The sequence below is a fragment of the Monopterus albus genome, unplaced genomic scaffold (assembly GCF_001952655.1).
Source record: "Monopterus albus unplaced genomic scaffold, M_albus_1.0 scaffold268.1, whole genome shotgun sequence".
Taxonomy (NCBI): Eukaryota; Metazoa; Chordata; class Actinopteri; order Synbranchiformes; family Synbranchidae; genus Monopterus; species Monopterus albus.
In genome coordinates, this window is record NW_018128148.1 from 43,813 (window position 1) to 55,948 (window position 12,136).

The following is a 12,136-nucleotide window of genomic DNA, read 5'->3' on the forward strand; positions in this document are numbered from 1 at the left end:
TTAATCTCCTGCTTTCTTTTATATCTTTCAAGAATGTTTGCACATAATACCTGTGCATATGCTTTGCTAAGTTGTATTAATTTCATTTCTGATTGAAGTTTACAATGTTTCTAAATCCACCTGCTCAAATTCAAGGACAGTCAGTAATAAACAAAGTGGAGTCAGTGAATACATACAGTATGCAGTAGTGGCTGGTGTGGGGATTACAATCTTTCACACAATTTAACAAATTTAGTACACTTTGTTGCCAAGTTACTACCAACTAAAGTTACTGAAGTGTTTTCTGCTCTGTACTTTGTCACATGTTGGATATTTTGTAGGCTGGTATGTAATGCATTTGATAATTTTTACACCTAAAATGCATTCCATACTTATTCTCCAGAATATTATTGTGACAGTATGACAAATGGTTTAAAACATCCTCACCCCTGTAGTTGGCCTCATCATTGTTGGTAATGAGGCCAACTACAGTCGTGTCATCCACAAACTTGACAATGTGGTTGGTGCTATAGGTTGGGACACAGTCGTGGGTCAACAAAGAGCAATGGGCTGAACACACACCCTGTGCTCAGCGTGATGGTCTTGGAGATGTTACTGCCAACCCGCACATTTTGTGGCCTCCCTGTTAGAAAGTCCAGCACCCAGTTGCAGAGAGAGGTGTCCTCTGTGGTGTCCTGCCATGGTAAGAGAAGAAGAAGAATCCTCTTTTATTGTAACACATACACCGAAATTTTGTTTGGAGCCGAGGGCCCCGGGCCGCTGCATGTGTGCCACCATCATGGGCGACTTCGGGGTCAGTGCCTTGCCCAAGGACACTTCAACGTGTGCACTGCAGGCCCCAAGATTCGAACTTCCAACCTTCCGGTTGGGAAACGACTGCTCTACCCAATTCCTCCCTTGTGTGAGGCATGAACATGCCTGTTCAGGATTTTGCATATGGATGACTGATGAACAGAGATGTTAACCAACTCTAATGAATCCTTAAGTCTCTAGCTGGTACTCTAGGGCTCTTTTTTTACCTCACTAAACGTTCTGCTCCTGTGGAGTGATCCCAGCTGGGAGCCCACTTCTAAGGAGTAGCCACAGCACCACATCATCTCTGTTTATAGACAGTATGTCTGACTGTGGACTGATGAATATCTAAAGTCAGTGAGGTGACCCTGTTCCTACCCAGCTACATGCAAACCAACAACTCTTGGTCGTAGGTCTTCTGAGATCTGTTTTTCACAAGGCCCGGTTCACATCAGCTGATGCTGCTTGTGAACAGCACACTGGCACTGACACACAACACACTGAGTGTTTTTATAAGTCCAATTCATTCTAAAAAACTCCTCCATTCTTGTTTCATTGATTGGCCTCCAGGTTTGCTAACACCTGACTCCAGCTGACCTTTAGTGACATCAGAAGCCTGGTGTTACATTACTTTTTTCACCATCACTTTGTAAGTTCAATGGTTGTGCCAAATAAAGACATGAAAGATCATGACTGTTCGTGTTTTATCGGCTTAGAACTATTGTGTTTGTTAATATTTGTGACTTTGGTGAAAATCAGATCGCATTTCATGACCAATTTATGCAGAAAATCAGGAAATTGTAAACAGTGGCATTACCTTTTCTTGTAACTGTAAGTAACTCCCACTTAAATAACATTTATTTATTTATAGAAGAGTTTGCACTGTTATATACAAAGATCAAATAAGAACAGTGAAAATAAATAATTATGTGGGGTTTATTATTCTACTGTAATTTGTGATAACTTTTTATATTGTGTTCAAATGATTGTAATAATAATAACAATAATAATGACGTTTTTTGTTTTAAAATTTTATTCACGATATCAGTGCTGTTATTGGACATTTAGTATTATAGCACACTGAGTATTATAGTGTATGTAGTATTAGTAGGGTTACACACAGATTTTAGTACAGAGTATTAATATAGCTTACCTACGGTGTTATAAAGCTACACCCAATGTACAGTATATTATACAGTATATATACGCAGTGTTGCGAAACTTACAATATATACACACTGTATTATTGCACTTACAGTACATAGACACACTGCGGCAGTACTATGTGTTTGGTTAATAAAAACTAATAATCTGCTGTCCAGTCCTATCCGCCCTGACGCCGCTTTGCGCATGCTCCCATTGGAGTTTAGGGTGGGAGAGTTAGCCGTTAGCACGGAGAGCTAACAGCCGGAGTGTGTAATGGCGGCCTCGGTGTTGTTGGGGTCTGCGGACAACACCGGACTCAACTTCACGGTCGGAGGCGGCAGCAGCACGAGGAATGTTCTAGTGGGGAATAATAACGGACTGGGACCGGCGGGTCCGGCGCCCTGGAACCGTTCTCTGGACCGCGCGCTGGACGAAGCCTCGGCCACCGGGTGTCTGAACCTCAGCGGCAGGAAGCTGAAGGAGTTTCCCCGGAGCGCCGCCAACCACGACCTGACGGACACCACCAGGGCCGGTGAGTGAGTCAGAGACCGTGGACGTTACACGGGAGCAGGGCAGGTCTCTGTAGGGTCGTTTAAAGTCACTTAGAGATCCTTGATTGGACTTTACGGCGAAGGAAATAAAAGTCCATCTTTAGTTGGTCTGGAGTCTGGAATGGGAAAACAGTCAGGGTTGGTGTTTTGACGAATAATGTATCCCCTAAAAATGTTCCCCTGTCGTGATTCCACTGTTTCTGTTTGTATTGTTAGGCGAAACGCTGTCAATAAAGACTACAGACAGAAGATCAGTAGACTAAATTATGTCTTATTTATTTCTTAAGGTCTTTTGTAGACTTGATGACCACAACTAATTATTTCGAGTTTACAACATGATCCACTCATTAGCAGAAGCCAAAGTGAACGTAGCGTTAGGTAACTTTAGCTAGTTAGCAGCTCTTAGCGTGGTTAAATAAAAACACTCACATTTTCAGTGTTTTCAAGATATCGAATTGTTGCTAAACGATCCACAGACTGCGATTTATTTCTTTTTCCGGTGTGAAAGTGAGGTAAAAACTCACCGGGGAGAGGCGGGGGGACACAGTGTTTTGGGTTACAGTTTATGTCATTACACCTCTGAGTTTCCTTAGTGGAAGAGGCGGTTATTGATGGGTACTTTAGCCAGCTAGCATGCTACCTCCGCTACAGAAGTGTTCGTAGACAGTGTAAGATAAAAATGACAGAGCGGAGTTACTATCGCGAGCACTCGGCTAGTTCATTTAGCTAAAGTTAGCTGGTTTATTTAGCCGTCAATAGCACGGACCGGGATGAAACGCGTCCAATCGACCAGTCCCGGATTCAGGGTCACCACCGTCCAGTAACAGCCCTCACCCCGAATTTCTTACGTTAGATAGTAAAAGTAAGCACACACCTGTTTTGTTCAGTGTGTTTGATAAGATAATGAGGCAGGAGTGAATGAAACGCTGCCCCGCCCACTCGAGATCAACGGGCTGGCAAAACAAACGTAGCTAAAGAGGTTACCTGTGGACCCCTGGATCACGTGCTTAGCAAGCGGTCATGCTCCTCATGGATGGATAGGTAGCGATGCAGTTACATACAAGCTTGAGATACTTTACAGTCTACCACACATGAGAGGGAATTATTGTACTCTTTTATTTTTAGTTACTGCTAAGTGAACAGGATGTGTTAGACACGCAGTGCGCTGCATTTATTGCTCAGTTCTCTGTCTTCCTGCCTGCATTTACTTCACTGTACAGTTAGTCAAGTAATAAAGCAGTCATGGGACAGAAAATTAATCAGCAACTACTTTGATTAATTGTTTTGAGTAAATAAAAAAGGAAGCAAAATTCAGTTTCCAGCTCTTCAGATATGACCATTTCCTTTGTGTGCTCAGCTGTTTGTTTATGTCAGCAGATGTATACATGAATGTACTAAGTACATGCATGTTTAGTAATACACACAAACTGATTGATCTTGTATTTTAAACCTGTTTGATAACTATGCAATAAATGTGGTGTAATGTAACATCAGCTGTGTCTGTGCTCAGATCTGTCTCGAAACCGTCTGCCAGAGCTGCCTCTGGACGTCTGTCTCTTTGTGTCTCTGGAGAGTCTGAACCTGTACCAGAACTGTCTCAGGTCACTACCAGACAGTCTGCTCAACCTGCAGGCCCTCACCTACCTGAACCTCAGGTAGCACATGCGCACACCCACACACACACACACACACACACACACACACACACTACCATTACCAGATCCCCACACACACTCAGACCAACACTGAATGAATGTTTCCCACTAATTCCCTGTTCCCCCTGTGGCACAGAGCTGCCCTGTTGCTCCTCTGGAAGCTGCTCATGTCTTAGATTACTGCTGTCATTTATTCACATTGTATCAAAATGTCACTAAACCATGTAACTAATAGAGATATAACACTATATAAATTAAACATTATGATTATAGTGACCAAAATGATCACAGCAGTATTATTACGGTACTGTTAATGTGTTGAACATATTCAAAAAGTACTTAAACTTAAGGAAATTATGCATTTAAGGTTTTAAAACCACAAATAACTATTAGCATCACTGTGTATTGTGTATGCATAAACTTAAAAAAAAATTGCACAGCCAACAGCTGCGGCCTCCTGTAAACACAGGAAAATGTTTCTAATGTGGGTTTGTGGGGTACTGGGTTTGTCCGCCCTGTGACACGCTGTAAACAAGGGAATAGCAAATGTATTATTAATAATTATTATTATTATTGGTGACATTGATTGATTGATTGATTGATTGATTGATTGATTCTTTCAAACATGCAGACAGAACAGAACAGAACAATGATCAAATGACAATAACACACATGATTACACATATCCAACCAATACTAATTCAAAATCAGTTTGCTTACACCTAATACATGTTTGAATGGAGTAGGAAGAAGTCAGACTTATCCAGTCCTACCCCATAATTCGACGTCCAGCATATGTCTAACCCTTGCCAATATCGATATCGATATAATCTCTCTTAAATACACACTTTTATATTCAGTATTCTCTGAAGGTGTTGGAGACCCCTGCTCTAGTTTATAAGGATAATCACCTTTATTTGGCCAAGTATGTTACACACAAGGAATTTGTTTCCAGTACAGAACCAATGGCAGCCATCTGCGGCGCCAACTCAACTGATGGCTCTAACCATCGGGGGCAACGGGGGGGTTCAGTGTCTTGCCCAAGGACATTTCAACATGTGGACTGCAGGCACCGAGATTCGAGAACTACCATGAGCAGCTGTTTCAGGAAATTGCGGAGTCTTTTTAAAACTATTTCTGAGGTGTTTTTAACGATGCAAGTCTTAACGTGAGATTTGATGATAACAATAAAAACGTGGAATAACAGCAGACTGATGGTTCAGATGAGGAGGTGCTGTAACGCTGTGTTTTGACTCATCTGTTTTGTGTGTGTCCAGTCGAAACCAGCTATCTGTGCTCCCTGCGGTCGTCTGCAGTCTTCCCCTCAAGGTTTTGATTGCCTGCAACAACAAACTGGTTTCTCTGCCAGAAGAACTGGGACAGCTGAGGCACCTCACCGAACTGGTCTGCCTCATTCACTTGTTCCTCAAACTATCAGTCAGATATTTTATCATATCATATGCATCAGTGTGAAATGTACCATTTGCATAATGATTACTTTTACTGTTGATAATTCAAGTGTATTTTGATACTAATATTTTTTTACTTTTCCTGAAGTAATATTTTGGATGCAGGACTTTTACTCATAATAGAGTGTTTGTACACTGTGGTATATCTTCTTTTACTTCAGTAAAGGATCTAAGCACCTCTTCCATCACTGTGGTCGATGTGAGGAAAAACTTTGGTTTTTCAGGTCATTCATTTGCTGAAAATGCCTTGAGAGCTGCAATGCTTGGTCTATTAATTGATTAGTTGAATGACAAAGTTAAACATCAGTAATTTTTGAAATTTTTATGCTGTTGTAACTTTCTTCATCTCATGTGATTTTTAGGATTTTGGGGGTGAAATCACTTTTTTTTCTCTTTTCTGTGTTTTTACAAACCAAACAAATAATCAATTAATCATGAAAATAACTCACAAATTTACTAACAGTAAAAATTGTTGTCAGTCAGTTAAATGAATCCTGCAGGCAAACTGCGACTATAAGTAGAATTAGAGCCCTGTTTTGATTTTATGAATATGTGAAGGATCACTACTTTTTGTCTTATTGATAACCAGTTATTGCTGGTTGTGTGCACTGCCCCCTGCAGGATGTGAGCTGTAATGAGATCCAGACTTTACCGTCTCAGGTGAGTCGGCTGGAGATGCTGCGCGACCTGAACATCAGGAGGAACCACCTTGTCAGACTGCCCCCAGGTGACCTACAGTAACACACACACAGAACAGGGTGAAACCACTTTGATCCTTACATGTGAAGCTGGATTGTGAGTGATTTGTGTTGCTCTGCAGACACACACACACCTGCTGTGAGAATAAACTTGACTAGACAGAATAACTCAAGCTGTGTCCACATCTCAGTCCTTAATGCTCAGCTCTGACCTTGTTGTGTCGCTGCTTCCCGTTCGTGTGTGTCAGTGCCGTGTACCCGGCTCCTCAGCTGCCACACATGCACAGATATGAAATGTGAGCCAGGGGCACACAAGAATAACAACCAGGTGGTGTGTGCGATGGTCAAATGGCCCAGTTTCCTCCCAAACCACTGGGTTACAATATGTTCCTTCCAGTTTGGCCTGATCAGAAGCTTCTCCATAAATTTCCACCACATGTGAAACGGCCTGGTCTCTCCACTGACCCCGTCGCTGTCCTCCATGTTTATTGTTACCGGTCTGTGAGGGGCCGATGCTGAATGATGACGACAGGCCATATGTGCAGAGGAGGAGACGTTAAAACAACCACATGGATTGTGATTTGACCATTCTGACAGCGCTGCACAGTCAGAGGTTGGAGAGGAATCGGGTCTAGGAGCACATAGGCAGGTGGCCCAGATCTGGTCTGAGGACATCTGGTCTGTTCACACTGCTGTGGACACACCATGTCTGGGTCACTGGGAGGGAAACTACAGCTGGGATGTGGACACGGCCACTGTGGCTGTGCAGAAAATTCACTGACACCAGTGGACTCACTGCAAGTTGTGAGTGAATGTGTCTGTGTACGTTCAGAGCTGGCCGAGCTCCCTCTGGTGCGTCTGGATTTCTCCTGTAACAAAGTGACCTCCATCCCCCTCTGTTACCGACAACTTGCACAGCTGCAGACCATCATTCTTGACAACAACCCTCTGCAGACCCCACCTGCACAGGTAGGAAGTGACATCATCGGTGTCCAGCTAGAGGCTCCTGCCTGTGACCACAGACAGTCACGTTTACCACAGCACTGTCTTCTGTTTCCTCTGTGTAGATCTGCATTAAAGGGAAAGTCCACATATTTAAGTACCTGAACCTGGAGGCCAGTAAGATGACCCCTGATCTCCCAGACTATGACCGACGACCTCTGACCTTCAGCTCCTGGTCTGAACTCATCCACTACTCGGACACACACACCCTGCTGCTCTGTGAAACAGTAGTCAGAGCTGACGGAATGTTAACAACCATTATCACAGTCGATTAATTACATGACAGTAGTAACACTAGACAAAAACAGGTTGTGCTTGATTTGATTTGATTTATTCTTTCAAGCATGTAAAAACAGTTGATATGACAACACACACTTTTACACATAATCCAATATCAATTTGCTTATACCTAGTACATGCTTGAATGGAGTAGGAAGAAGTCAGACTTATCCAGTCCTACCCCATGACATCATCTTACCATCATTGGTTTGCAAGCAGTAAATGATTCATTCCTACACACACACACGTATTATACTAAAAAAAGATTATAACAGTGTTAACATTCTTACATCACACAAGTAATATACTAAAGAATTATTACAAAATGTACACCACACCCACAATAGTCCATCTAATTAATCATTGAGCCTGTTCTTGCATATATCTTGATTGACACATACCTTTATATTTATGTTTAAACTCATCAATTCTATTACTATTTTTTATGTCCACACTTAAGTGCTTCTTCAGCACTTCTGTGGGTATCTGATAAATTTATGGCTGCTGGTCACAAAATCCACTTTTAAATGTCCCTGCCACATAGAGTTTTACTGAGCTCTTGTCTCATGATATCTACTTCATATTATACAATGAAGTTTGACGTGTCACTGACGATTCAGTTTGTGAATTTACATAATCTTGATGCAGTCAGTGATGAATGTGGAAGGTTTGACCATGAGTGCAGCTGATTGCTGCTGGAGAATGAGTGAAAATCAACATGCAAAAATACTTTGAGTCCTGTTTAACCTCTGCATCAGAAACCTGATGCAGCTGAACACATTAATGTCAAATGTGTTGGCTGTTTTTCTCTGTTCTGCACCACTCTAAACTGAATACCATAGACTGTAAGATGCTGTTCTCACAGATTTAACAGTCAGCAAACATGGCAGTAAATGTCTGTGTGTCGTTCTGTCATTGATGACAGAGTCACTCGGGTCTGTTTACTGTGTGACTGAAGCTGTGCAGTTTTGTGGGGGCTGTGTCTTACCATCACTGAAATATCCCTCGTCTCTGTATCTGTCAGTGTTGATGAGCTGTACCCTGGCCGTCCATATGGAGCCTTGGATTCAGGCTTCAACAGTGTCGACAGTGGAGACAAGAGGTGGTCTGGGAACGAGGTTGGACACTCAGACACAGTCATGGTTTAACATGCCCTCCTTCACTTCCCATCAGCACCTGCTGTCAGGCTCTACCAAAGCTAGACTCAAGACCACGGGTCCTCCAACAGCTGTGTAGTGATGCTATGTTGGTCTTACAGGGCCTACACCCAAATTCTTTTTCTTTCACTGTCACTTATATATATAGTGTTGCTCCACAAATTTTTTTTTCCCCAACAGAATTCGTATTCTGTCTAAAAACTACTTTTTCTGCTGAGATGTAGATGGTTGGTCTGTGTGGATTCAGATGTTTGGTTCAGTTGAATGCTGTGGCTGTGATGTGTAAAACACCAGACCACTGTCTGACCATAGGTTCAGTTTGTGTTGCTCGCACAGAGCTGCTGCCGCTGTTGGTTTCTCTAAAGCTGCAGCGACTGGTCGATTAGTCCAGGACTTCTCTCAGACATCCACCTGAGTGTTCACAGGGTGGGAAGAGCACTGAACCTGGAGACAGGGAAGTAGACAAGGGCTTGTTAAACCACTACTGACCCCCCCCCAAACATGTCTTCTCTCTGTGCTTCCTTCCTGTGTGTGACCTCACTTCCTGTCCTCTGTGCTTACATGTCTGCAGCCCACAGAGGAGCTGTCGGAGCTACCGCAGAGAGTGGCTGAGATCAGCAGAGAGCAGAGACAGAGGCGAGAGGACGGACGAGGAGGTGGGGGAGGACCACTGCTGGCTAATGGGACATGTGAGTTCATCAGAGCTTCTGCATCTCAGAGCTGGGGATCAGTCCTCACTATCTGCTAATAATTTTAGGACTAGGAGTGAAATCGAGTTGTCTGCTTTGTCAACATGTGAAATGCCTCCTGTTTTTTGCTGACATTCAGCAGAGGTTAGTGTTTGTTTATTTTGAACATCCAAATCCCACCTATGCACGTCTGTGTAGCTAGCATCAGACCATGTCTGTGGCAGTGTTTCACTTGAGCTGAAACATGGTCTTCTCACATCGACTCGTCTTCACGTCAGGGGGCCCCGGGTGAATTCTAACTGCATCCTTCCTCCGACTCTGTGTGCAGTCACGCTGCCTCTAATATTTCCTTTGCACACAGTCACAGTGATGGGAAATGCAGCTGATGATTTAGCTCCATCACAGCCACCAGTTTCTGCCAGACAGCAGGCCGGCATTCCGCACCACAGGCGAGACGTGATGTTGCTCTGCGTTATCTATAATGTAAATGTTTCGCTGGTAGTCTACAAGTCAAAACAACAAAGGCAGGAGAGATAAGTGTGGATGTAGCTTTATTGGCTCTTCAAGCATTTATTTTACTTCACGCAAAATTGGTTAGCGTTTTTCTTGCTATGTGTGCGAATGTCATGTGTAGTAACTGCAGTCAATGTATTGAGGCTGTGTCTACAGACCTGGATGAACTGAGTGACACTGTGACATCGTACGTCAGCTTTTGTGAGGATGTGTGTGCCCACCAAGACCTTCTGCACATACAGCAACAAGCCCTGGTTCACAGTAAGACTCCAGCAGCTTTGTCGTGCTGAAGAGGAGGCCTACAGACGTGGGGACAGGATCCTGTACAGCCAGGCCAGGAACACACTGTCAAGGGAGATCAGAGCAGCAAAGAGGAGCTACTCCGAAAAGCTAAAAGCTCAGGTTTCAGTCAACGACCCCTCGTCTGTGTGGAGAAGCCTGAAAAACATCACTGGATACAGTTTACTCTTGTTGCCATTTCAAATTAAGGGGATGCCAACTTTTGCTCTCAACTGTAATTTACTACAAGAATGCTGCTAGTAGTACCTTGCTACAGGTGTACTTTTCTTTTCCTGTTGGTTCAGTGTTGGCATATTTAACCTTCCAATTGACTCGCTACATCTGTTCTATTTGTTTTATTGATGAAAGTTATTGGAAGGAAATTAAATATGGATCATTACAAATAATTTGCTTTGAACATACCAAGTAATCCTACAGCGAGGAAAAAGTCCTGTATAAAAAAGATGCATAGAAAATCATTTTATCATTGTGTTGCAGTCCTCTGAATCGTATTCAAATGGAATCATGAAGTGTCTAAAGATTCCCACTTTTCCATTGTCACTGTCACACAGGACTTGTAGGATGTGCCACTGATGCAGCCTGCTTCTTCGCTCTATGCTCCCTCTTCCTCCTCCTCTTCCTACCATTATTATTAATTTGAGTTTCAAGCTGTTTACTAATGTTGGCTCCATGTTGTCACATAGGTCAGTTCACTGCTGATCTGTCTTAGTGGCTTTCTGTTACAGTGTCTCCTGTCTGTGCTCACCAGATGTGGAGCTGGAGCAGATCGACTTCATAGACAGCTGTGTGGGGGAGGAGGAAGAGGAGGGGAGGAGTGGTGGGGGTGGAGGGGGGGACGGCACCAGCCTGAGCTCTCCGTTCATGGCCTATATCGAGAGGCGTATCACCAGAGAGGTAAGAAATGTGTCTGTCAGCTCAGGTCACATGGTCAGATTCTAAAAGCTGCTCTCTGATTGGCTGGAAGCAGGACAGGTGGTGGTGTTTTTTTTCCATCAGCCAGGCAGCACTGATTCACGGCTTTGACTGTCAAACAAAAGATATTTTCTGACATGAAAACTGTTAACAGCAGACAGCAGCACTTCCTGTGACTTTGACTGCTGCACAGTTGCTCCCGAACAGCCAAGGTAGCACCTGTACAGGCGTCCCCTCTAAACCAGCCTCTGACTGACCTCTAAACTCTGCTTCCTGTTAGTTCCTTCCAATCTCTCTAATTTTCCCTCATCCCCTGTTCAAATGTGACTCTTGTCCTCAATGCATGCTGGGAAAATTTTCTCAGCTTAGTGTCCTGTCTCAGCACTCTTGGAAGCATTTTATTTTCTAAAGTGCTGAGTGACTTCCTGTGTGTGCAGGGTTCTCCGGTCAAAACCAACATGTCTCGGACAGAAGACACAAGGAGACACAACAGGTACACTTTGTTCCTATAGTTGTGAAGAGCTTCATTAACATAAGCTTACTCTAACATAACCTAGTTCTAACCTGAACCCTGAAACCAAATGTGAACCCTCAAACAGCCCTTTGAAGGGGTGAGGACCGGACAACATGTCCCCACAGTGCAGAAATGTTCTCGCATGTACAGCCATACAAGAAACCAGAATTAAACACTCGCAGAGCACCACCTGTGTGCTGTCTAACATGCTGTCTGTCTCTCAGGAGTGTGATCGATGGTGTCACAGCACCGCCTACCACCCAGAATCAGGTAACACCTTGTCCTAGTGTCTGATTAAACACCCTCAGCTGCTGAACGCAGGACAGTTCAGGACTTAAACCATCAGCTACAGTCTACTGTTCCTGTCTCCCCCACAGAGAGGAGGTATTGCAGGTCCAGCGGGGGTGGAGAGGATGAGGAGGGAGGCTCAGCTTGCTGCTCTGAGGTACGAGGAGGAGC

General features: G+C 43.7%; 1 protein-coding gene across 1 annotated transcript in view; it reads left to right on the top strand.

The window, feature by feature from the left end:
- The first annotated feature begins 2,101 nt into the window (after nt 1-2,101).
- Nucleotides 2,102-12,136, top strand: part of lrch3 (leucine-rich repeats and calponin homology (CH) domain containing 3) — a 24,825-nt gene continuing 14,790 nt past the window's right edge. Inside the window, exons 1-12 of the mRNA XM_020621844.1 lie at nt 2,102-2,470; nt 4,000-4,144; nt 5,422-5,548; nt 6,235-6,340; nt 7,144-7,280; nt 7,379-7,488; nt 8,617-8,710; nt 9,321-9,438; nt 11,000-11,145; nt 11,601-11,656; nt 11,902-11,947; nt 12,055-12,134. Of these exons, the coding sequence (XP_020477500.1) occupies nt 2,212-2,470; nt 4,000-4,144; nt 5,422-5,548; nt 6,235-6,340; nt 7,144-7,280; nt 7,379-7,488; nt 8,617-8,710; nt 9,321-9,438; nt 11,000-11,145; nt 11,601-11,656; nt 11,902-11,947; nt 12,055-12,134 (1,424 nt within the window). The 5' untranslated portion in view covers nt 2,102-2,211. The remainder of the gene's footprint in view (nt 2,471-3,999; nt 4,145-5,421; nt 5,549-6,234; nt 6,341-7,143; nt 7,281-7,378; nt 7,489-8,616; nt 8,711-9,320; nt 9,439-10,999; nt 11,146-11,600; nt 11,657-11,901; nt 11,948-12,054; nt 12,135-12,136) is intronic.